Raw genomic sequence first — 27,080 nt, 5'->3', positions numbered from 1 at the left:
GAGAGAGAGAGAGAGAGAGAGAGAGAGAGAGAGAGATGGCGGACGATCATGCCCTGTCCGTGACCTACCTGCGGAAGCCCTGTCCCTGAGCCGCCTGTGGACGTTCTCACTCCCTATCGGCGGACGTCTACCTTCAAGCAGACGCCTACCTATGGATGGTCGAGACTTGCTGCGGACGGCCGTGTCTACACGTAGCGCCTCGTTACCCTATTCGCCTCTTGCCTTCCCGTCTTCTGCCTTGTCCATCCGTCTTCTGCCCTGGTCGGAATCCTGACTCCCTCTGACGTGCGGACGTGCTTACTTGCCTTGCGCCCTGCTTGAGTTCTCCCCTCAGACTAGTGCAGAGCTGGTGGCCAGAGCTGCGACTTGAAGCACTGATCTCCTGCCCTATAATGTTTCGCCCTGCAGTAAATGCTAGCCAGCAAGTGACATTGTCTAAGAAAGAGAGTGCCTGATCACACAGGTCAAGTGCAGAGAGAGAGAGAGCGCCTTGCAAATAGCTTCAAATCTCTTATTAAAGTGGTGATACAACATGGCTGGTCTAGACATGGCCTTTATTGACCAAACGGTGGCAGCCCTTGGTCCGGATTCTGAAACAGAGGAACCAGAGGATATGGTTCCTTGTACAGAGGAGATGCCACCTGGACCTGACTTCCAGCATGCGGGCAAACGCACCAAGCATACTTCGGAAGATACAATGGATCATCAGGAACGTTCTTATGCTCAGGTTGCTTCTGATTCTGTGGATTCTCAGGATGTTGACTGGGAGCATTTGTTGGAGTTTGCCAACACTCTACTTGGTGATTATGTTCAACATAATCATGAAGCGTTTTCTAACTCTGCAACTGAAGATGTTCTGGAAGCCACTGTGGATCCTAAAAATGTTTTGCGCTCATTCTCAGTGTTTTATGAACGTGCTGTTATACTCTTCTTCACTGGTAGGATCCCAATGCTTTCCTATATTCACCAGTGGCTGCAAAGTCTGCTACAAGGGGAGTGTGTTGAAGAGATTTTTGTTGGGTCCCGAGGATTTTATGAGGTGCTGTTGAAATCCAAGAAGCATCGTGCCGATCTGCTGACTAAACTGCCATTGTTCTTTGATCGCTGTTTGGTCCATGTTGTGCCATGGCGCCCAATGGCAAATTTTCAGTGCTTGCTTCAACGCGAATGCCCGGTGTGGGTTGCAGTGGAAAGTTGTGGAAAACTGTCCGGCTGTCTATTGGCCACTGTTAAAGGATGCCATGGCCGTTGTGGGCACTGTTTTGGTTCCCCCGAGCCTAAGGGCCACGAATCGTAACCGTTTGTGTATGTTATGGGACACTCCTCGGAAAAGGACTGCTTGGTTACGTCTTAATTGCTCTAGCATGCATCCTTTGCACTTTCGTTTGAAATGGGGTAACTTTGTAGGGCATTGTTTTTTGTGTGGAAAATTGGGGCATTTTAGGGCCAAATGTCCAGCGAAGCAACAGACTTCAGATGCTGAGCATGTTTTCCCTCCCATGGAAGATATGGTGCTTGATGCTTCGTCGCAGGATGTGACCCAGCCACCTAAAGTTCTGGATAAAGGCAAACAACATGTTTCGGGTTTGGATTCCCGTGACAATGGCTGGGTAGATATACGTGCCAAAAAAGGTAAAAGGTTTGATGCTGGCATGGCGGATATTGTGCCTAATGCTTCACAAGATTCCTTGCATACTTATATGCGCAAGAAAGACATGTTGTCTTCAGAGCACACTACTCATGCTATGGTTTCTTCTGCTCCTCGCAATCGGCCCACTAGGAAAGTATATACGGATGGTCCGAAGGGGCCACCTTCTAAGTTGGCTTTTGATGCTAGAGGTAACGTGATTACCCTATGGGATCGTCGTCATCCTCGTTCCATCCCCAAGACAATGGATACACTGTCTACCTCTAAATCTGGCCATCAGAACTCTTTTGCCGTGTTAGCTGATTTTTTGGATGAGGGAGTCCTTGACATTCTTGCCTCGTTCCTGATTTTCTTTTTTGAATACACATGAAGATAGCCACATGGAATGTGCGAGGCATATGTTCTCGCAATAAGCAACATGCCATGTGGAGTTTATTGCATGAGAATCAGTGGGATGTCTTGTGTGCTGTTGAGCACAAGAGTCACGATGAAGCTGGAAAAGTTGTGGATTGCCATGGGTTTCGCTTGTTTTATGCAGGGACACATGCCATGCATTATTCTAGTGTGCTTATGATTGTACATGAGAAATATCAGCCTGTTCTTATTAAAAACGATGTACATGGTCATTTTGTGGTAATTGAAGTTTTATTTGAAGGAGAGATCTTATGAATACTTGGGCTCTATGCTCCAAATGACCCTTTATCCCGTCGGGATCTTTGGAATACTTTGCAGACCTCCTTGTCACTTGGCAGACGGGGTTTTTTGATGGGGGATTTTAATATGTGTGTTGATCCTTCACAGTCCACATTAGAGCATTCGATGATGGACGCTTCGGATTGCCGTGTGTGGAATGCGTTTGCTCTTGCCGTCCTTAAGCAAGATCTCTGGTCATGGCTACACCCTTCTTCTATAGGGTTTATTTTTCATTCTGCACAGTATACAACTACATGGTCGTAGTTGGACCGCATGTACATCATGTAGGATGATGCTTTTCTTCCTAAGATACTGGAAATGAAAGTGTTGCAGCAATATGCCTTGTCGGACCATTTTCCTCTACAGCTTGAGATGCTTGTTCAACCCATTGCACCTTTTAAGCAATTTCTGGATAGACTCCCTTTGTGTTTCAACTCGTCTTATTTGAAGCATTCAATCTTTCAGGGTTATATGCAGCAATTGATTGATAGATTTCTATTGGACTTCTCCTCTGAGGGCAATGCTTCTCTTGAACGATTGCTCTCTAATGTGCAGCGGGTCGTTCGGCAGTATGGGATCCATCATGCCTCTCTTTGTCGGCGGCGTCGACAAGCAGCGGAGAAAATACTACCTTTGGTTCGTTCTCTACTGGTGGAGACTCCAGATGATGTATTTCTGTTGCCATTGGCTATGCGTTTGGCTGATCTTATTAAAGAGTTTCAGTTGAAATGTTATCAGCAGGCCAAATTGCAAAATTTGATTGAGAATTTGCAAGATAGTGCTTATCAGACTCATATAAGTTCTTTCGAGCTCTCCATGCGTCTCCTGCTCGAGAGAATATGACTAGACTCCAGGATGCAGAAGGTCAAATGGTCATTGATCCTCAGACTATTGTGAATATGTGTAGGAATTATTTTCTAGACCTTCTTGGTTCTACTTCTTCACCTTCTGACCAAATTACTCATGCCCGCTCAGTTTTCTATGATTTGGTCCGCAATCAGGTTCCACATTATATGCAAACTACTTTGGAGACAGATATTAGTGAGGCAGAGGTTATGGATGTTTTGTTACACTTGCCCAAGGATAAAAGTCCTGGTTGGGATGATCTCACCAATGAATTCTTCGAGGTTTTTGCTGCCCAATTGGTGAAACCATTGACGGCTATGTTTCAGTAGGTTTGGGAAACGGGGTTCATGCCTTCCTCATGGAAAGGAGGACTTATCAAACTGCTTCCAAAAGTTCCTTCGCCGTCTATGTTGAAACATTGGCGACCAATTTCTTTGATGGGTTCTATGTATAAAATCTTTTCCAAAGTGATGGCGAATCGGCTCCATAAGCATCTTTCTGCCATTGTGCATCCTCTTCAATATGGTTTCATTAAGGACCGAAACATTCTGCATAATGTCTTAAATGTGCAAATGGCTATTGACTATGCAAGGCACTCTAATCAGGAGGTGGTATTGATTCAATTGGACCTAGAAAAGGCATTTGATTATTTAGACTGGTCTTTCATTGCAGAACTTATGTCTACTATGGGCTTTGGTACTCGGATGTCTCGTTTGATCTACACCATTAGTGTTGGGGCTTCTTCGCGAGTTATGCTGAATGGTGGTGTTACCGCGCCATTTCTCCTTGCAGGCTCTGTGAGACAGGGTTGCCCTTTGTGTCCTCTCTTTTTTGCCCTTGCGACTCATCCGGTTCTTTCGATGTTATCTCATATGGCAGCTTCTACTCAGTTGGTTGGATTGTCTCTTTCTTTTGGACAGCACTTCATTAGTCAATCCTTGGCTGATGACAGCTTTATGATTTTGCGTGCGGACAAGGATAATCTTCGCAAAGCATTAGATGTTTGGACTCTCTTTGGTTATGCTTCTGGTCTTCATATCAATGCTTTGAAATCAGCCATGCTCAGTTGCACGGAGTCAGATTTGTAGTCATTGGACTGGCAGGGAATGGTTGTTCCCCGTGGTTCCATTGTCAGGCATCTTGGGTACCCTTTGGGTGTTGATGTCTGGCCAAAGCAACTACTAGAGTGGATTTCAGAGAAACTGGCAGCTAAGTTTTTGTATTGGAAGTCACAGGCTTGGCCCTTCCATGTTCGCCTCAAAGTGGCTCAGACAATTATGTTGCCAATGCTCACATATTTCTTGCCATTGCTGCCTTGGACTACTACTACATTGAATGCTCTTACTCAGTACATTCGTTTCATGCTATGGAAGAAGGACTCCTTGCAGGCAGGCATTTCATGGATTTCTTGGTTGCATGCATGTACCCCCAAACGCATGGGTGGTGGGGCTATTTTGGATGCCGAAGCTCATATGCTGGCACTCCGTTGGTTTCTTTTTCGTGCCATGTGCTCGGATCATCACCCGTGGGTCTTTATAGCCCGTTATTTTCTTGAGGATCACGGGCTTGTGCATGGTAATACCCAAATTCCGAGCTCCTGGTGGCATGTTCTTAATGTAGACTCTCGGTTTTCTAGTCCTTCATTATCCTTGCTTGCTTATTTGGTATGTTCCTGGAAATTGGTTCTCTAGAAGGCTCAATGGCATCCATCGGAGGACCGCTTAGCTACTAACTCTTTTCAACTGGAATTTTTGCTAGCCTCGCAATTACTTTCTTGGGAAGGCAAACATGAGCTCAGACCAAAATTTAACCGCATGGCACGTTTGGGCTTCACTTCAGTTGCAGATGCCACCCTTGCCAGTCACAATGTGTTGATATCGTTTTGTACAGCTAGGAGGATTTTCAAGATCTCTCGTGGATACCGTGATTTATGGGGACAGCTTTTGATGGTGCTCCAGAGCAGACAACCCTTTCCTGCCCTTGCTTCGGATCGTCCTTGGCAAGACTTGGACCTTGCAGGCCAGCTGAATTCGGAAAAGGCCTCAGTTAACCAGGTGTATCATTTTCTGATTAAAGATCATCAATGGCTGGTTGCTAGAGCTAATACTGTATGGGGATTGCGTAAATCTCAGTCATGGTGGAAGGTAATTGTGATGGAGGGCTGGTTGAACAAGACCCCTTTCAAATGTAAGGTCTTTCTTTGGAGGGTGATGATTGGGGGTCTTCCTCTTGCTTCAGCCCTTTCCAAGCGTCGAATCTCCAACGGCAATTGTTTCTTTTGTACCACGAGTGTGGAATCGACCCGTCATCGATTTATTTCTTGCCCTCTCGCTAAGAAAATCTGGTCACTCTTGTCAGTAGTTTAGCGAGCAATGGTTGGTTTCTTGCGAAGCCCTTTTGATTGGGTTTTTGCGCGGCCCAAATACCCCACACCGGCATAGTCGCATATGAAGATCTTGTTTCACTTTCTTAGATACTGGGGCTGTTGTCACAATTGGACCATTCAGAATGCTTTTCTTTTTGATTCAGCCTCTAATGTTCGGGGACATATTGCTAAGCTTAAAGGTCTCTTGCATTGGCAGATAGATCTCATTCGGCACTCTAACTTACTCCCTCGGGAGGACTTACTTCCCTGGCATATGGCAATTTCCTCTGCGTCTTTGCCATGACTTTTGTAACTCTTTTGTCGTTTAGTACTTTATAAATATAATATCCATTACGAAGAGAGAGAGAGAGAGAGAGAGATCTCATGCATGATGGCATGGTGCCATCTTGCATCCTGTGATCTTGTAATCTTGTACTTTTTTGTAATTAATACAATTATCTCTTATGAAAAAAGAAAAGAGCCACTCTCGAGATGTCATAGCTCCAATGGTTGCTGTTTCTTTTTTACAACATGTTGAGAGACTTCTCATTATGGATTTCTTTCTTGTCTGGTGGTGAGGAAAGTTTGGTCTCTGCTGTCTACTATGTGGTCTCGAATGGTAGGGTGGTCAATGTCCCCAAAAGGCTGGGTTTTTGGACAGCCCGAATTCGCAGATCTTGTGCAACTGCATATGAGAGTTCTCTTTCACTTTTTGCACTCTAGAGCTGTTTGCACATATGAAATATGCAGAAGAAGGCATTCATTTTTGATTCCGCTTTTGAAGTCCGGAGTGATATTACCTGTTTGAGAGGCCTTCTTCATTGGCAACAAGGACTAGGTTTTTGGACAGCCCGAGTTTTCGGATCTTGTGCAACCACATATGAGAGTTCTCTTTCACGTTTTGCACTCTTGGGGCTGTTTGCAAGCATGGACTATGTGCTATGCATTCATTTTTGATTCTGGCTTTGGAGTGCAGAGTGATATTGCCTGTTTGAGAGGCTTATTGGCAACTTGACAGCATTGAGGGAGCATATATTTGCCCTTCACAGGATCTCCTTTCTTGGCACATTGCAGATTCTTTGATTCCCTTGTTGGTCATACAGATATTCAAGGATTGTTACTGTGGTAAGTTACTTCCATGGTTTTTTCTGACAGAGAGGTGGCTACTTGATGGCTGGATATCATCTGTACCATCCTGGTTGTGGCCTCTTCATGATTTTCTTCTCATGCCATTGTAGCCCTGTGTTTTTTGTAGCCTTCTGGCTCCTATGATGTTTTCTACTTGTCTTTGTGGCTGCTTGGTTGGCCATAAGGACCTTTATAAATACTTCTTTTCATCAATTCAAACTTCTTCTTCTTCTTCTTCTTCGAGGAAGGTGTGATCCTCAGAGAAGTGGCTGCTTTGTGGATGGATATGTGCCTGATACATCATCCCCTTCTTTTGTTACTGTAGCATTTTGTTTTTGTAGCCTCTTGGATCCATGTGTTGTTTTCTACATGTCTTTAAGTCCGCTTGGTTGGCCAAAAGGCCCTTGTAAATATTTCAATTCATTAATTCAATCCTCTTTTTCTTCTTTTGAGAGAGAGAGAGAGAGAGAGAGAGAGAGAGAGAGTCAGTCAGTCACAAGATTTTGTGCAGAAAGAGCTGGAAAGGAGGCAGATTACAATCTTAGTTTAATAAACAGAATGGATGCAACACTTCGTGAGCATGACCAGTTGTACATAGATGAGGTAAAAAGGCATAACTGGTCCCTTCAGCATGAAAGATAGTAGAGAAATACCCTTAATGGATAGTTTTCAACTGTGTGGCAAGATAGCTGGGAAAAATAATTCGTGGAAAATATCAATACTCTTAAGTATCAGATGGTTCATGCCATTTTCTGCAGATTAACAAACTCCGTTCACGATTTTCAGCAGAAAGTCAAGCAAGAGAGGTGGCACTAAGGGTAAAAAAAACTGGTCAAAAAGTTGATACTATTTTCTGTTTTCAGATTATCCTAATACTACATACACATTTTCCTCACTGTTAGTACTCCAGAGATGCAGGAAATGGAAAAGCATAGATCTTTGGCATTAACTGCTGAGCAGAATTGGCTGCAGGAAAAGGTATTGGCAGATGTCAAATCACAATAATGACTAGGGAAATCTTCAAAAATCTTGGCCACAATGGGTATTCATACATTATATACATACCAGAAGTTACAGAATATAAAATAGGGTTTTGCTACCAACTGTTTGATAGGGTTTTGCTACCAACTGTTTGAATAAAAACGGTTTCGTCTTATCATGTAGGATGCACATGATCAAGCTTTGGCTAATTTGGCTGCAGTGAATTCTGAATTAAAATCTCTGCAGGTTCTTTTTATGAGACCAAATTTGCATGTTAAATGCACTCTCAGTCATAGATTTAGGCTGGGCACAATTCACATATTTTATGCCTGACAAGTGATGCCTAATACAGACTGAAGCAGATAAGTTGATGAAGCAACTATCTAAAGTCAAAAAGGTGCTTGGAATTATTGTATATATTGTGTGTTATTTGGACGATCTTATTTATGAAGGCCAACACTCACTGTCCATTTTTTTTTCAGGCACATGCAGCTGAAGTAGAAGAATATGAGAGAAATATAGCTTATCAGAAGCAGATTGGAGCCAGGGCTGAACAAGCAAAATCTGAACTTTCAGCAGAACGAGTATGCTTTTCTGAAGGCTCACAATACTTATATACCTTTTCAAAAAGATGTTTCATAGATATAAATTGGGAAACTTATATCAACTTTCCAGGCCCAATTATTAGAAAACATCAGGCTCCTAGAAGACAAGGGTAAAGTATTGGAGAAAAAGCTTGAGTTGGAGAGATTGCAGCATGCTGAAGCATTGCAAAATGAGCTTACCAAGGTACAGGAACATCAAAATAGAATTTCCAGAGCATATCAAATATTCATTTCTGTTGATTTTGTTTGTGCTGCTAATTTTTGATAATAAGATTCATGCATGTTCCTTCCCCCAACCAGCCAACTCCGACTCTCCCAAAGGAGAGAGAATTCTATCACAAGGCCTCTGGCAGGGTACTAAACATCTACAAAGACGTATATGCGATGAGAATCCACATTCATGCCTTGCCATGTTGATGGGCAAAGAGATTAGATTAGATTATTAGGGATGTAACTGGTATTGGCCAGAATAGATAGACTGACTTCCAAGTATGACTAGACTGGCTAGAAGAAGAAGAAGAAGAAGAAGAAGAAGAAGAACCCAAGTGTGACGGTCCGGCTCTTGGAATCCCCTGCGAGGCACATTTTTGACCCCTAGGAGGCATCCCGTACGACTGTGACGCGTTGTGTCACAGCATGGCTTCCTAACTCGACACGCAATCGACATGCACACCTCAACATGACATGGCACCAACGTTTGCAGAATGGCCTATCTTGAGGGCAAAGCTCATATTCATGGAGGGAGACTATGTACAAGACAAGCTGAAGGCACAGAGCATCATGGTTCGCAAGTGAGGGTTGGCCCTGTCAACACGCATCCAAGCACGACTTGATGCTGTGGGGTGAGGGAGCTAGAGGAAGAAGAAGAAGAAGAAGAAGAAGAAGAAGAAGAAGAAGAAGAAGAGGAGGAGGAGGAGGAGGAGGAGGAGGAGGAGGAGGAGGAGGAGGAGGAGGAGGAGGAGGAGGAGGAGGAGGAGGAGGAGGAGGAGGAGGAGGAGGAGGAGGAGGAGGAGGAGGAGGAGGAGGAGGAGGAGGAGGAGGAGGAGGAGGAGGAGGAGGAGGAGGAGGAGGAGGAGGAGGAGGAGGAGGAGGAGGAGGAAGAGGAAGAGGAAGAGGAGAAAGAAGAAGAAGAAGACGAAGACAAAGAGGAAGAAGGGGAAGAGGAAGAGGAAGAGGAGGAGGAGGAGGAAGGGGGGGGGGGGGGGGGGCGGGGAGGGGAAAGGGGAAGGGAAAGAAGAAGAAGAAGAAGAAAAAGAAGGCATCTTGCAGAACCAAAGAAGGGCAGACAACTAAAGGGAGAGGGAGGAGGGGGAGGAGAAGAAGAAGAAAGGTGGGGGAGGAGAAACCCCAACCTTTAGGAAACTTAACCACTATAAAATACAAGGGAATCCTTATAAATTTCGGAAGAGCCCCCAACTCTTTCTTGCTTATGTTGAATGCATAGAACACATCCCAATTGCTTGCCAAATCAATGCGCCATATTAGACAATATGACTTTCCACTGCTGAATCTTCATATTTGTATATCCATATCGATGAAAACTTGCAAGACCTTGCTTTTATTGCTTGAAACAACATGTACAATCTATGACAGCATGTGTAAGATCAGCCTCCTATAAAACACCCATGCTATATTCCTTGAGAAAGGGGTCACCAATCTCCCTTTGGCATTAAAGGACAAAACAAAACTCATTTGACCATTAATAAGGGCATACCTAAAAGGTTCTTCTCTAAGGATAAATGTAGACAAACGGGCTTGTGTTAGAGGAGGCTTAGTCAGTTAGTCGACAATATTTCTTGTATCACTCTTTCTGCTCATTTTCTTGTTCATTTGGTTCTTTTTGAGATCATATCAATCTCTTCAATTCAAGGTTGTCTTTGTACGTAGTACGGACTGATTTGTACGGTACTGTACCGTACGTATTCGTGAAAAACTGGCACTTTTTGGCCACTCTTCCCCAAGGGTATAACTTTCTTTCTTTCTTTCTCCTTTCTTTTTTTTTTTCTTTCTTTCTTCTTTCTCTCTTCCCCAAGCCTTTCTCAAGCCTCTCACACCCTCTTTTTCTCTCAAGCCTCTCTCTCTCTCTCTCTCTCTCTCTCTCTCACCACCTTCTGTCTCTCAAGGCTACTCTTATTTGTATGATCCTTCATATATGATATATCCACTCCCATCTATGTACTATACTGTACGTATTCATATGATTTGGTATGAAAGAATTGGCCCTTTTTGGCCACTCTCCCCAAAGCATACATATTTCTTTCTTTCTTTCTTCTCTCTCTCTCTCTCTCTCTAACCTCTCTCTTTCTCAATGTTACATTAATAAATGTAACTAATGGGAGATAGGCGCGAGGGATGACCGTCCGGGGGCCTTGGGCACCCGAACGGGGTCAAGGGGATCCTAGAGAGTAAGTGAGTCTAAGAATAGTAGGACTCACCTGAAGCGGATGGCTGGTAGAGGAAACGGGGAGAGAGGAGCCAGCACTCATCTAGGCAAGGTTGGGTGGAGAAACGAACGACATCTCTTGTGCTATGAGCGTGGTCACTGTATGGTATCGTTGATGGAGTACAGACAATCTTATATTGGTACCAAAGCCATCGGATTCCGTTTTAATTGAGGCAAATGCTTTCGTGTTGGCACGCTAGTCTCCCACCCTTCTAATCTTCAATTCGAACTTTGACAACGGCGCCCACACGGACGCGAATCCAAGCTTGAGTAGACGGCACTCACACAGACGCGAATCTAAGCTCGAGTACTTGACGAATTACGTCAGTACAACACACGTGACTGGTAACATCCGTCACAACCGTAAATGTCCCCCTCCTCGGATTGGCCACCGTCGCCTGACAGTATTGGCGTCGTCGCTAGTTTTTATGTACCGGAAGTGGACGGCAGTATGGAGCTAGTCGGGCGAAGTCCCATTTGAGATACAGTTGTGGGTACAACTAGTTTACATGTGACCTGAGGGGGGGGGGGTGTGTTTAATCCCCTCCTTATTCTATGTTCCTGCCCGACAGGCTTCATTTCAACGCGACTGGCTCGGTTTGGAGGAAAGTCGAATTGTTCCTCACTCTTTTGGTTATCACTAAACTGTTAAAGCCATCAATAGCTGCCATGTCACTATAATCAGGAAAGTACTTCGTTTTGTATGCAAACTTCTTATATTTGCTTTCTAATTCCAGTGTATTAATGGAAGGTAAAGAGAAAAAGGGGGTGACGGAAGATTCTAGTTCTGGGAACCATCCTATGGCGGATCCCCATGAAACAGAAATTCAAGAAGAACAATGGGAAGAATTTTTTGCTACACGAGAACAATTTGATGATTTAATTGCTCGTGTGCAAGCACCGGGGGTTCAAATGGAGTTTCTAACTCAAACACTCACAGAAATAAAATCTCAATTAGCCCTGTTATTAGAAAGGGATAAAAATAAGGTAGAAACCTCGGATTTTTCATCTTCATCGAAAGATTTAGATGTGACTATGCGAGATCCTAGAGAACCCCACCAAAAGTTAAGAGATAACCCAGTGTTAAAAGATATGAAATCCCCTCAGTTTCTCGGGGAGGAAAAAGATAGAAATAAAGACACTATCTTTAATTTTCTCCAAAAATGGGAGGATTTGCACAAACTTAAAAATACTCCACCACATCTCCAAGCGCTGGAGGCCAATTTAACTTTGGGACCAAAGGCATATAAATGGTGGCGAACTTTAAAAGAGGCAAATAAAATACCTGAAACTCGGGCTCAATTTGAATCGGTCTTTTTGAAAGAATTCATTCCTGAAAATGAAATGGAATGAAATTAGGAAGATTGGGATTACGTCAGACAAAAGGGAAGACCCCTGCTGACATATCTGGAGGAGTATCGTGAGACAATCCTCAAATTGGAAGGAATAGATGAATTTCAAAAGACAAGAGGATTCATTAGGGGACTAGATAAGGCCTGTAAAAAGGAAGTGAAAAGGAGTTCACCTAAGACGCTTGAAGAGGCAATTAAATTTGCATTAATCAATGAAGATAATACGTGTCCAGGTACACTCACTAGTCTCACTGATACGGAGCTCAAGACTAAGGAATTTGAAACCTAAAAATTTGTAGGCAAATTTAAAAGGAAAATGCCATTTCTTAAGGGCAAGAAACAACCCCTTGAAAATAAAAAATATGTAAGGCCAAAGTTAAGTCAAGATGACTTTGATAAGGCCAAAAAAGAAAGGCTGTGTTTCAATTGGCTATCCCCTAACCATGTTGCCTGGAATTGCCCTCAAAGGAAAAAGGGGAAAGAAAAAGGAAAGGATTAGGACAAGGGCAAGGGAAAAGAAAAACAAATCCATGTAGTGTAGACCCTGGAATTAAAGGGGCATGGAAAGTATAAATCTTTAGAGGTCTTGCACAAGGATGTACAACACAGGTGTTGTATGTCAACTTCTATGTGGCAACCTACTTTTGGGCCACATGCTTTAGTTAGAGTACATGGATTGATAGGTAGAAAGAGGGTTAGAGTCATGATTGATGACTCTGCCACCCACAATTTCATAAATTATGCACTTGTCAAAAAATTGAAACTTTCCCAACAAAAGAGTGGGCATCAATATGTTGTTCGTATGATGCAAGGTCAGGATAATAAAATATGGGATACAATGGTATCCAATTTGGAAATTGAGATCCAAGGATATAAAGACAAACTTGATTTCCAAATTATGAATATGGAAAGAGCCGATATTGCTTTAGAGAGAGAGTGGCTATGGGGATTGGAACCATCCTTAAAACGTAGTTATTATCATAATACATTGGAATTTGAAAGGGATGGTAAGACTTTTGTGATTCAAGGTGAACATGAAGTATCTGATAACCCTTTGTTGTGTTCCACTGAAGTTCAGAAGTGTCACAACTCTATAGAAACAGAATTTGTATCCTTTTTCATTAATTTATCTATATAATGATTTATTAAATTTATTTCCTTTGCACTAATTAGATATAAAGAAAAGTGCATTGGAGCTGGCCACTGATGAGTGGTCACAGGTTATGGTGGACCCACACGGTGGGTTAGAGAAAAGATAGTTCACACTTCCACCTATATGACCCGATTGGGCGCCTGTGACTAGAACTTACGCATATCAGGGTTAGACTCGCACACAGAAAGGATTGATGCCTTGAAGTGTGGGCTAGATCCACCAAAACAGACAGTTACAATCAACAAGATGGCATGATCATGAAATGCTTGTATAATGTGCATGTGTGGGCTGAAAGCTTGAAATGCACATTTCTTTGCATAGGAAAGTCACATGAAGATTCGGATACCATTTTTGCGATGTACACGGAAAAAGCTTTCATGCATTATCTATTATGCAATGATAAGAACTGATTTCTTTACAGTATGAGAGAAGAAAAAGGGGAATTCAGCCTTTCTCCATCGTTGATCAGCAGTACAGGGATAGAGCTTGCTTCTTGTAGCTAAAATGGAAGAAAGAGCTCAAGAAGGAGGTGCTGTAATAAATTTACAGGCTTGCTGTCTTGTAAAACAGCAGTGATAGAAGAGGGAATATGGAGGAATTTGATAATGGAGAAGTGGGGGATGATGATGGGGATGGATGGGGCCAGTTTCTGGCTATCTGTGGGTGCTGTACATGAGTTTACAGCAAAGAAAAATGATGCTCAATGAAGAAAAACGAGCTCTTATTTATAGGAGAGGGGAGAGCTAGTACAAAAGGGGAAAGTGGAGTAGCACAAGACAAGTGTCCAGCCACATGTCATGAGATGTGACAAGTGGTGGGACACTTGGAAACTTGTGTGACAAGTGTCTTGACACTTGTCTCTTCTCTATGGCCTTCCTTTTTGGGTTAAATACTGTCAAGAATAGAAACAACCAAATTTAGTAAGTACAGTCAGAGTATAGAACTTACTATTTTTAGAATGACATCCCTATTTTTTAGGACTAGCATTTTTAGGCTAATTCGAGGCTCCTAAAATTTAGGGACCTCCTAAAATTTAGGGATCTCCTAGAATGTAGGGACCCCCCCAATATGTACATCTTTGCATGATCTTGTGAGAGTGAGAATTACTTCTTCTCACTCTCAGGTTGATTGTAACTGAGCTCTTCCCTAAGGGACTTGGGTTGAGCAGAAATACATTCCTTCGGGGAGGGTTGCCCATCTTCAACCCTCAATCTTGTCTCCATTACTTTTACATTTTTATGGCTGTAATTTTGTGAGTAATTTTCATTTTCAGCTTTAAGTGTTCATTCTCTTTTCTATTAAATCTCGAAAACAAGCAAATATCATAATTGTTAAGCATACTACGTTGTTCGGGGCGTTTACAGTGGTATCAGAGCTTTGGCTCGGTCCTCACCCCCAACACTGGTAGTGCTTACAACTATAAGTTTGTTTGTTTTCAGCCTTGCATTGAGTGCGTGAGCATATTTTTTTTTCTTTAGTCTCAATGGATCAATCGAGTGCTATCCTTCAAGCCATTCAAAGTCCTAGAGAGGAGAATCAGCAAATTCGTGAGCAACTTCTCAAACTAGAAAAAGTTGAGAATCCCAAAGAATTCAAGGAAAGAAGCCCATCTACTTCAAGGAGACAAAGCCATACCAATGAAAGGAGCCGATCAAGAAGTCCAACTACTTCTAAGAGGCAGTCCCATTCTACTTCAAGACAAAGAAAGAGATCGCGTCGAAGCTCATCCTCTTCTTCAAAGTCATTTGGCGCCTATTCTGATGGATCCTCTTCTAGTAATGAAGAGTCACACCCTTCTCGTGGAAGACCTCATCATCGTCAAAGGCGTCGACATTCTTCACCCTTGTCTCCATCTTCATCCCCATCAAGCACTTCATCATCTTCAACCTCAATATCCGAGCATGGACGAAGGCATAAGAAGAAGAAGAAGACTAAGTCACTATCTCAACTTGAAAAGAAGATCAAGTTCAGTATGTATGATGGTTCCCGAAATCCTGATCTTCTTCTGAAGTTTATTCGTCAATTTCAAATTTTGTATGGTCGTGACAAGTATAAAGAAAAAGAAAAGATTAAGTTTGCAGCTTTACATTTAACCGACTTAGCCCATACTTGGTGGACGGGGTTGGAATATGATCATGCTGCCCCAAAATCATGGCGGTCCTTTGTTCGCCTGATACAAAGCCAATTTCTTCCTGTTCATTTCAAAAGAGATGTAAAAATGGAATGGGATCGGCTTTGGCAAAGGAAAAGAGTCACTTGGTGACTATACCAAGAGATTTTGGGAGCTATTTTTGAAGGTCCAACATTTCAAGAAGATCAGCAGTTCGGAAAAGCTTAGGAAGTTTCAAGGAGGTTTGCATTTTAAACTTCGTACTGCTCTTAATCATTATCATTGTTCTAGTCTCAGGGAACTCATTGACCATGCTGAGACATGGGAAATGGAGCACAATGGCAACAAATTATTCCAAAAGAATGATAAGAAGAGAGTAGCTAATGATGAGGAGTATTCAGCCTCAAATGAAGGACAAAAACAGTGGCAAAAGCAGCCATCAAATCAAAAGAAGATGAAGCCCTATGCACCTCCTAATGCTCCTCAATTTCGCTCCAATCTATACCCACAAGCAAAGCAATTTTCCAAAGAAGAAAAGCAACGCTTCATGAAAGAAGGGAAGTGCTTTAAATGTGGACAAACAGGCCACATAGCGAAGCAATGTCCAAACAAGGGACAAAGCAAGGTTTCTGACAACAAGCCTAAGTCGCCAGTGAAAATCAATGCTATCAGTGATGTAGTTGCAAACACAACTCACACTCCAGAGATGCGCAAATTATTAAAAGCTTGGGGACAGTTGCAAGGTGACATAATGAAGACTGTGATACCCTACATTGGCAAGCTCAAGTTTCAAATTCAAGGCTATAGTGACGAATATACCTTCTGTATCGGAGACCTTGATGGTTGCGATGTGATTCTTGGCATGCCCTGGAATCATAGAATAGATTCAACCATCTTCTCTCAGAAAAAGAAGGTAGAACTCACCAACAAAGGCAAGAAGTATGAGATCCAAGCTGGAGTTTCTGGAGACACCATACCTATGGTAAGCCATATGCAAGTCTCTAGAGCAATTAAGGATTGTGTTCAATGTTGTCTGCTTTATGTCACTGATGTAAAAGATAATATGAATGCTGAAAACCAAGAGCAACTTCAGCTCTTGGAAAAGTATAAAGATTGTTTTTTGGAAGATCTTCCTTATTAGCTTCCCCCAGAAAGGCAAGAAGACCATCATATTGATATTATTCCGGGTAGTTCTCCTCCTAATATAGCGCCATACCGTGTGAGCCGTCCTCAACAAGAAGAAATCAGAAAGCAAGTTGAAGACCTACTCAACCGTGGGCTAATTAGGCCAAGTAGCTCACCATTTTGTTCACCGGTTCTTCTCGTTCAAAAGAAAGATGGCACATTCAGGATGTGCATTGATTATCGAGCCCTCAACAAAATCACTGTGAAGAATCGATTTCCTATTCCCAGAATTGACGACATTTTGGATCGTCTAGGAGGCTCAAAGGTTTTCAGCCGCATTGATCTAAAGAGTGGTTATCATCAAATTAGGGTAATACCACAAGATGTACACAAAACTGCTTTCCGCACTTCATACGGTCTTTATGAATTCTTGGTGGTTCCTTTCGGATTAACCAATGCACCAGCCACCTTTAATCGAATGATGGAGTGCATCTTTAGAGAGCATCGACAATATGTCGGTACTTTCTTTGATGATATTCTTGTCTTTAGCAAGAATGAAGAGGAGCATCATCAACACTTGGAAATTGTTCTACAATTACTACAACAAAATCAACTCTTGGTAAATGGTAAAAAGAGTGAATTTTTCATGCATAAAATAAATTACCTTGGGCATGTCATCTCTTTTGAAGGGATTCAGATGGATCCTGAAAAGATCAGGATAATCCAAGAATGGCCTCATCTTCGTGATGTATATGAGGTGCGATCGTTTCTTGGCTTATGTTCTTATTACCGCCACTTCATCAAGCATTTTGCACATATGGCTTCTCCACTTCATGACCTTACAAAGAAGAAGATCTCTTTCCAATGGAAGGAAAAAGAGAAGGTAGCCTTCACAAGGCTGAAAACAGCTCTTACTTCTGGACCTGTTCTTATCATTCCAGATCTGGTAAAACCATTTGTGGTGGAAGCAGATGCTTGCGGTGATTGTATTGGTGCAGTGCTAAATCAAGAAGGCCATGCCGTAGCCTTTGAAAGCCGCCGTCTAAATGATGTGGAGAAAAGGTATGACATTTATGAAAAGGAGCTCTTAGCAGTGGTTCATGCTTTAAAGATATGGAAACATTATCTTTTAGGCAATGAATTCCTTATTAAAACCGATCATCAAAGCTTGAAGTATTTCAAGACTCAAAAGCATTTGTAGGAGAAACATGCAAGATGAGAAAATTTCTTGTCTATGTTTCATTTTCAAATTATGTACACTCCAGGGAAACAAAATGTAGTTGCTGATGCACTTTCTAGAGTGCCTCGCATTGCAACTATTACAGTGGCTCATCATGAAGATTTTCAAACGATGAAGAATACTTATGATGAAGATACTGATTTTGTAGTAATTTGGTCAAATTTACAGCAAGGAGGTTCTCATCCAGATTATTCCATCAAAGATGGTTACCTTCTCATGAACAATCGCCTTTGTGTCACTCTTCCTGTTCGACAAAAGGTGCTTAAAGAAAGTCATGAACCCCCTTATGCAGGGCATAGAGGGAGGGCAGCCACTCTAAGTGCAATTGAGCGCTACTTTTATTGGCCAACATTACGAAAAGATACACATAACTTCATTGAGGCTTGTCTGGTATGCCAAAAATCCAAATATGATAGGCAGAAGATTCCAGGATTGTTGCAACCTCTTCTAGTGCCCAAAGATCTATGGGAATCTATCACAATGGATTTCATCTCAGGTATTCCAAGAACACCTCAAGGTCATGATATGATTTGGGTCATAATTGATAGATTCAGCAAACAATCACATTTTATTCCATGTCATAAAACATTGAAATCCGCACAAGCTGCAAGACTTTTCATTCAACATATCTTCAGATTACATGGTATGCCTTCTGAGATCATTTCAGATAGAGACTCCAAATTCACAAGTAACTTTTGGCGTGCTTTATTTGAGAATTTGGGAACCACTTTAAAGTTCTCCTCAGCTTTTCATCCTCAAACTGACGGCCAAACAGAGGTGATGAATCTCACTCTTTTGGATATGTTGAAAGCTTATGTTAGTGAACATAAGTCACAATGGGAGAAATATCTTCCATTATTGGAGTTTGCTTACAACAATACAGTGCACTCATCCACAGGGAAAGCTCCAAATGAAATAGTACAGGGTAAAGTGATTCCTCCTCCAATTATTCGCACTAAAGATAAGATTTTTGCTGCTGATGAGTTTGCTTCAGATTTAAAAACCGCAATGGATCAAGTTCGAGCCACTATCAAAGTTGCCCAAGAGCGACAAAAGAAGCAAGCAAATAAACGAAGAAGACCTTTGGCTTTTGAAAAAGGTCAATATGTCTTGCTAAAGTTTGATAAAAGCAGGCTCAAACAAGGTTCTCGTCAAAATTCATCTTTTCCAAAGCTCTCCAGTAGATACTTTGGACCCTTCAAAGTGATTGAGAAAATAAATTAAGTTTCTTATCGACTTGAGCTTCCTACTCATTGGAAAATACACAATGCTTTTCATGTAAGTTTGCTAAAACCTTATATAGGACCAGAACCAAAGGAACCCATTACTGAAGATCCCCCAGAAGTTGAAGAAACAGAGCAACTCTTGGAACCTGAAAAGATTTTGTTTCTCAAGGATCGAACCACGAGAAGTGGCCTTGTGACACGAAAATTCTTGCTAAAATTCAAGAATCTACCCACCACAGATGCACAATGGGTAGATGAAAAATTCATGAAGGATTACCCAAATATTCTACAACAATATCAAGAAGATTTTCAGTTGAGGACAGCTGAATAAAAGCCAGAGGGCTGTCACAACTCTATAGAAACAGAATTTGTATCCTTTTTCATTAATTTATCTATATAATGATTTATTAAATTTATTTCCTTTGCACTAATTAGATATAAAGAAAAGTGCATTGAAGCTGGCCACTGATGAGTGGTCACAGGTTATGGTGGATCCACACGGTGGGTTAGAGAAAAGATAGTTCACACTTCCACCTATATGACCCGATTGGGCGCCTGTGACTAGAACTCACGCATATCAGGGTTAGACTCGCACACAGAAAGGATTGATGCCTTGAAGTGTGGGCTAGATCCACCAAAACAGACAGTTACAATCAACAAGATGGCATGATCATGAAATGCTTGTATAATGTGCATGTGTGGGCTGAAAGCTTGAAATGCACATTTCTTTGCATAGGAAAGTCACATGAAGATTCGGATACCATTTTTGCGATGTACACGGAAAAAGCTTTCATATGATACCCATATTGGGGGGGTCTCTACATTCTAGGAGATCCCTAAATTTTAGGAGGTCCCTAAATTTTAGGAGCCTCGAATTAGCCTAAAAATGCTAGTCCTAAAAAATAGGGATGCCATTCTAAAAATAGTAAGTTCTGTACTCTGACTGTGCTTACTAAATTTGGTTGTTTCTATTCTTGACAGTATTTAACCCAAAAAGGAAGGCCATAGAGAAGAGACAAGTGTCAAGACACTTGTCACACAAGTTTCCAAGTGTCCCACCACTTGTCACATCTCATGACATGTGGCTGGACACTTGTCTTGTGCTACTCCACTTTCCCCTTTTGTACTAGCTCTCCCCTCTCCTATAAATAAGAGCTCGTTTTTTTTCATTGAGCATCATTTTTCTTTGCTGTAAACTCATGTACAGCACCCACACATAGCCAGAAACTGGCCCCATCCATCCCCATCATCATCCCCCACTTCTCCATTATCAAATTCCTCCATATTCCCTCTTCTATCATTGCTGTTTTACAAGACAGTAAGCCTGTAAATTCATTACAGCACCTCCTTCTTGAGCTCTTTCTTCCATTTTAGCTACAAGAAGTAAGCTCTATCCCTGTACTGCTGATCAACGATGGAGAAAGGCTGAATTCCCCTTTTTCTTCTCTCATACTGTAAAGAAATCAGTTCTTATCATTGCATAATAGATAATGCATGTGTGTTTGTACATCTTTGCATGATCTTGTGAGAGTGAGAATTACTTCTTCTCACTCTCAGGTTGATTGTAACTGAGCTCTTCCCTAAGGGACTTGGGTTGAGCAGAAATACATTCCTTCGGGGGGGGTTGCCCATCTTCAACCCTCAATCTTGTCTCCATTACTTTTACATTTTTATGGCTGTAATTTTGTGAGTAATTTTCATTTTCAGCTTTAAGTGTTCATTCTCTTTTCTATTAAATCTCGAAAACAAGCAAATATCATAATTGTTAAGCATACTACGTTGTTTGGGGCGTTTACAAGAAGCTGATAAAGAAGGAAGCTTGTGAGGTATATATGTTATGGTCTCTTCTTGTACAAAATACTTTTACTTTCTATAATATAAAGCAACTATTTTCTTATGTTTGTGAGTTGAATGTAAGTAATGAATTAAGTGGTTTGTTAGATGAATTTAAAGATGCGTTTCCTTCTGATTTACCAAGTGGCCATCCACCAGATAGGGGTGATGTAAATCACCCAATTGACACAGATAGGGATATGCACTCTATTTCTAAACCACCTTATAAGTTAAGTGAAACACATCACCAAGAAGTTGAAAGACAAATTAAGGATTACCTTGATAAAGGGTTTATACAACCCAACAATTCACCTTGGGCTTCGCCAATTTTATTGGTAAAGAAAAAAGATGGTTCTATGCGACTTTGTGTTGATTATAGAGCACTTAATAAGATAACATTTGTGGTTGAAGCTGATGCCAATGATAAAGCGATAGGCGCAGTCTTATTACAAGAAGGTCGACCACTTGCTTTTGAAAGCAAAAAATTAGACCGTGCAAAACGGAATTATTCTGTTTATGAGAGGGAGCTGTATGCAATAGTATATGCAATGAAGAAATGGAGGCACTATCTGTACGGTGCCAAACTTTTGATCTTGTCGAATCATGAAAGCATTAAGTGGCTTAATGACCAACCGGATCTACAAGGGCGTAAAGCCAGATGGGCCGAACTCCTTCAAGAGTTCGACTACGAAATAAGATATAGAAAGGGGAAGTACAATATAGTGGATGATGCACTCAGCAGAATGTCCATCATAAATGAATTGAGTTTCACTCAGTTCACTTTCGATTTACTTGAATCTTTGAAATGGAAATGCCAGGTTGATCCGGCATATTCCAATATATGGGAAGCAATAAATAATGGGGATCCAAATGGAAGAGCCTCCACAGAGGAAGGAATATTTGAGGATATTCATCAAGGAAATGGAGCATCAGGGGTTGCTCAAATGAGATTCAAGTGGAAGAATTTTACCATTGATAATGGTTATTTACTCTACAAGGGTAGAGTATGTGTCCTGAAAGATGAAGAAATAAGGCACTAGATACTCTTTTGAGTGTCATGATACCCCTAGTGTGGGACATCCAGGAGTTAATAAGACTTACAGTCTTATTAAAAGGCAGTTCTATTGGCCTGGAATGAATAAGGACGTCCTTGATTATGTGGTCAAATGTAATAAATGTTAGGTTAATAAAGCTGAAAGATTGAAAATGGGAGAACTTCTCCACCCATTAGAGATTCCTTCGGGAAAATGGGAGAGTATCTCCATGGACTTTATTGTTGCGTTACCCAGAACACAGAGGGGGCATGACTCTGTGTGGGTGATTCTGGATAGGTTAACCAAAATGACTAGGTTTATTCCAACTTCGACTGATGTTAAAACACCAGAATTGGCTAGATTGTTCATAGAGAACGTATACCGATTGTATGGCCTTCTGGCAAATATAGTTTCTGATCGAGATAGAAAATTTGATAGTAAATTTTGGTGTGCTGTATTTAGGAAGTTGGATACTAAACTTAGCATGAGTATGATGGACTACCCGCAAACTGATGGGCAAACTGAAAGGGTTAATCAAATCCTTGAAGATATGCTCAGGGCATATGTAAGTAAAAGGCAAACTAATTGGGAAGAGTATCTATCGATAGCAGAGTTTGCATATAATAGTGCCAAGCACTCTTCCACTGGATATAGTCCATTTATGCTAATGTATGGGTTTCAGCCTAGAGCTCCTCATGCAGTAGGACTGCATAAGGAAAAGGTTCAGGCAGCCAAGGACTTTTTGGAGGATATGAATAGTATGTTAAAATTTGCTCAATAAAACATTAAGAAAGCTCAAAATCGAGCTAGAGCTTATCCAGATCCTCACCGAAAAGACATCTCCTTTAAAGAAGAAGAATTGGTCTATCTTAAGGTGCCTGAACAAACCAAAACCATGAAAATGGGACGATGTCCAAAGCTTTCACCCAGGTATTGTGGTCCTTTCACAATACTTAAAAGGGTGGGAGAACAGAATTACAAGCTCCAACTACCTGCTGGTAGTAAAATACATCTATTTTTTCATGTAAGTAAGCTAAGGAAGAAGCTGGGTGATTTGGATAATCTAATCTTAAATGATAACATTGAGGAGCTATTAGATGACCAATCTAATCCACATGAACTAGAAAGAATATGAAATGTTCGTAGCAGACGAAGAAGAAATACAATTTATCAAGAATATTTGGTCAAATGGAAAGATTGTTCAGAAGAAAGCTCAACATGGGAGCGAGTAAGTACCTTAAGAAAAAAGTTTCCCAATTTACAATTGGACCTTCCAAGTATTGTTTTCGAGGATGAAACCGATTCTTAAGGGGAAGGAAATGTTACATTAATAAATGTAACTTATGGGAGACAGGCGCGGGGAGTCTAGAGAGTAAGCGAGTCTAAGAATAGTAGGACTCACCTGAAGCGGACGGCTGGCAAAGGAAACGGGGGGAGAGGAGCCAGCACTCATCTAGGTGAGGTTGGGTGGAGAAATGAACGACATCTCTTGTGCTATGAGCGTGGTCACTGTATGGTATCGTTGATGGAGTACAGGCAATCTTATACTCAATCTTCTCTCTCAAACCTACTCCTATTTGTATGATCCTTCGTGTATGGTGTATGCACTCTCATCTATGTACTTGTAACTTGTAGGTAACAGTAGTGCATGTTGAGCATGCGGCATGAGGTTTTGGCATGTTATCCTTAAATATTCATCTTATATACTCTCATAGCATTGCTATTTAGACTTTAAAATCTATTCTATTATCTTTAGTTCAGTTATTTAGACTTACATCTATTCAAATATCTTTAGTCCAAAATAATCAAGTAATTTTTCTTTTGGTACTAATATCGTACCGTACCTTATAAAATCTTAAGGTACCATTTAGTACCGTATTTTATCGTACTATACCGTATTGTACCTTTCGTACCTAACAACTATGCTTCAATTGTTAAGATCTCCAAGTGGTTCTATCACAATGATCTTAGGAAGTGCATTGCATAGATTTGGGAGGCTGGGCCATTCTTGGATGGTTGAGCTGTGAGCATCAAAAGACTTGGAGGAGAGCCTTGGGTGTAGAAGGTTGATAGAGAGGATCAGTGCTGCCAAAGTAGAGATAGATGCCATTGAGAAAGCCAGATCTAAGTATAGGTACCATGCAAGAGCTTCCTACTTGACATAGAAAGGAGATGGGACTAATATTGGCTTCTTATGTACCACACACACACACACACACACACACACACACAGATATATATATATATATATATATATATATAGAGAGAGAGAGAGAGAGAGAGAAAGAGAGAGAGAGAGAGAGAGGTGTATGCGTCTCTCTCTCTCTCTATATATGTGTGTGTGTGCGCGTGTGCGTGTATGTACATACATATATATAGCACAACCCTCTTAGGATCCATGGCTAGAATTTTCAGCAGAGAGAGAGAGAGAGAGAGAGAGAGAGTATATTAACGTCTCTAAAAGGCCAATGTGGCCTATGAGACCAAAGCAGTACATACAATGATGGTGTGTTTCTCATCTGGAATGAGAAAAAAGATGAAAAACATGCCTATAAGACTGAAAAAGAAATGAAGTAGTGTCCTATAAAAGGGGAAACATGTCAGTGATCTGAAAGTGAGAGTAGAGAAAGGAAAACTCTCCATCAATGATATGCCTGTTCTCTAGGGAGGTGTATCTCTGCATGGCTGAGGCATCTCGGCATCTGTCTCCTGTGGCGCTCAATGATGGCTTTAATAGAGAGAGAGAGAGAGAGAGAGAGAGAGAGAGAGAGAGAGAGAATGGCGGTCGATCGCGTCCTATCCCTGCGTCGCCAGAGGAAACCCTAAATCGCTTGCGTCGTCGTTTCCTGCCTGCGAGCGTCGTTTGCCGTGGCCATCAGGTCGTGACCCGGTCTCCCTCTACTGTGCGACTATGCCCTACTGCGCGGAGTCCTGCCTGATGTCTCCCCTCGGACGCTGCACAGTCGCTTGGATCTGCGCCCTTAGCTACTCGCTTGCTTTTACACGCCTTGTTGGTCAAGGGTTCTCTTGCGCGCGTCCGTCCTGTTCTGCACAGGAGCCCCGTTGCAGTCCTGTTGCTGCAGTCGGGTGGTTTCCTGATTTTGCAGGTCTACGGGACCTGCACAGAGAGAGAGAGAGAGAGAGAGAGAGAGAGAGAGAGAGAGAGAGAGAGAGAGAGAGAGAGAGAGAGAGAGAGAGAAGACCAGTTCCTGAACTGCGCCTTCACCTTTGTTGTCGTCCCATCTCAGCTCAGGTAACAGATCAAGTGTGACAGAGCAGGGCAAACAGATTTCTTCTTCGCCTCAGCGCGAATCAGTAGTTCGTGACAGGAGAGAGAAGCATGGCTGGCCTGGATATGGCTTTTATCGACCAAACGGTGGCAGCCCTTGGTCCGGATTCTGATACAGAGGAACCGGAGGATATGGTTCCTTGCACAGAGGAGATACCTCCTACTCCTGACTTTTAGCCTGCGGGCAAACGCTCCAAGCATACGCTCGAAGAGACCATGGGTCATCAGGAACGTTCTTATGCATCAGGAACGTTCTTATGAACGGTCACAGGATGCAACTCAGCCACCTAAAGTTCTGGATAAAGGTAAACAACCGGTTTCGGGTTTGGATTCCCGTGGCACTGACTGGGTAGAGGCACGTCCCAAAAAAGGAAAAAAGGTTGATGCTGGCCTGGCGGCTATTGGGCCTAATGTTTCACAAGATTCCATGTGCATGTATATACGCAGGAAAGAAATATTGTCTTCCGAGCACGCTGCACGTACTATGGTTTCTTCTGCTCCCCGTAATCAGTCTACTAGGACAGTCTATACCGACGGTTCAAAGGGCCCACCCGCTAAGTTGGCTTTTGATTCTCGAGGGAATGTGATTACACCATGGGATCGTCGTTATCCCCGTTCCATCCCCAAGACTGTGGATATTCCGTCTACCTCTAAAGCTGGCCGCCAGAACTCTTTTGTTGTGTTAGCTGATTTTTTGGATGAGGGTGTCCTTGATATTCTAGCAGAGAAGGTTAAATCGAGGCAAGTGGTGCTTCGTTCCTGATCTTCTCTTTGAATACACATGAAGATAGCCATGTGGAATGTGTGAGGCATTTGTTCTGGCCATAAACAACACGCCATGTGGACTATATTGCATGAGAATCAGTGGGATGTCTTGTGTGCGGTAGAGCACAAGAGTCACAGTGAAGCTGGAAAAGTTGTGGATTGCCATGGGTTTCGCTTGTTTTATGCGGGGACACACGCCGGGTACTATTCTGGTGTGCTTATGGTTGTACATGAGAAATATCAGCCGGCTCTTATTAAAAATGATGTACATGGCCGCCCTCTCGCTAAGAAAATTTGGTCACTCTTGTTAGCAGTTTGGCGAGCAGTGGTTGGTTTCTCGCTAAGCCCTTTTGATTGGGTTTTTGTGCGGCCCAAATCCCCACACCGGCACAGTCGCATATGAAGATCTTGTTTCACTTTCTTAGATACTGGGGCTGTTGGCACAATTGGACCATTCGGAATGCTTTTCTTTTTGATTCAGCCTCTAATGTTCTAGGACATATTGCTAGGCTTAAAGGTCTCTTGCATTGGCAAATAGATCTCATTCGGCACTTTGACTTACTCCCTCGGGAGGACTTAACTCCCTGGCATATGGCAATTTCCTCTGCGTCTTTGCCATGACTTTGTAACTCTTTTTTCGTTTAGTACTTTATAAATATAACATCCATTACGAAAAGAGAGAGAGAGAGAGAGAGAGAGAGAGAGAGAGAGAGAGAGAGAGAGAGTTTTACGAAAAGAGGGAGAGAGAGAGAGAGAGAGAGAGAGAGAGAGAGAGAGAGAGAGAGAGAGAGATTAATGTACCGGGAAATGCTTTTCTCTTTGATTCGGCCTCTAATGTACCGCGACATATTGCAAGGCTTAAAGGGCTCTTGCATTGGCAACTAGATCTCATCAGGCACTCTGGCTTGCTCCCTCGGGAGGATTTGCATTCCGGGCATTTGGCAATTGCCTCTGGGTCCTTGCCATGATTGGTGTAACCTTTTTAGTATACTAGTCCGGGGATTTCCCACACGTTGGCCTAGGGCCCTCGTGTCTCTTGTACTCATGTAACAATGTAATCTTGTACTTTTTTCGTAATTAATACAATTACCTTTTACGAAAAAAAAAAAGAGAGAGATAGATTAATGTCTACATCAGGTCAATGTGGCCTATGAGAAAAAATCTAGAGTACATCCATGTCTAATGTTGTCTCATCAGTAAGGTAAAGATAACATTAAAATAAGCAAGTGGCCTGTGAAACAATG

At 42.1% G+C, this 27,080-nt stretch overlaps 1 protein-coding gene across 3 annotated transcripts in view; it reads left to right on the top strand.

Moving 5' to 3' along the window:
• The window catches only part of LOC148015966 (uncharacterized), an 82,575-nt gene that overhangs the window by 27,857 nt on the left and 27,638 nt on the right, over positions 1 to 27,080 (top strand). For 2 of the 3 annotated variants that reach the window (XM_087664299.1, XM_087664300.1), the window contains exons 14-20: positions 7,192 to 7,283; positions 7,439 to 7,498; positions 7,599 to 7,658; positions 7,845 to 7,907; positions 8,014 to 8,058; positions 8,144 to 8,245; positions 8,337 to 8,450. In XM_087664299.1, coding sequence (XP_087520425.1) covers positions 7,192 to 7,283; positions 7,439 to 7,498; positions 7,599 to 7,658; positions 7,845 to 7,907; positions 8,014 to 8,058; positions 8,144 to 8,245; positions 8,337 to 8,450 — 536 coding nt within the window. The remainder of the gene's footprint in view (positions 1 to 7,191; positions 7,284 to 7,438; positions 7,499 to 7,598; positions 7,659 to 7,844; positions 7,908 to 8,013; positions 8,059 to 8,143; positions 8,246 to 8,336; positions 8,451 to 27,080) is intronic. The other variant, XM_087664301.1, reaches the window with a different exon arrangement.

The sequence above is a fragment of the Lygodium microphyllum genome, chromosome 23 (assembly GCF_053477565.2).
Source record: "Lygodium microphyllum isolate KBCC chromosome 23, Lygodium_microphyllum_v1.1.10, whole genome shotgun sequence".
Classification (NCBI taxonomy): domain Eukaryota; kingdom Viridiplantae; phylum Streptophyta; class Polypodiopsida; order Schizaeales; family Lygodiaceae; genus Lygodium; species Lygodium microphyllum.
Note: the sequence above shows the minus strand (reverse complement) of the source record. Positions and strands in the feature narration are given on the sequence as shown.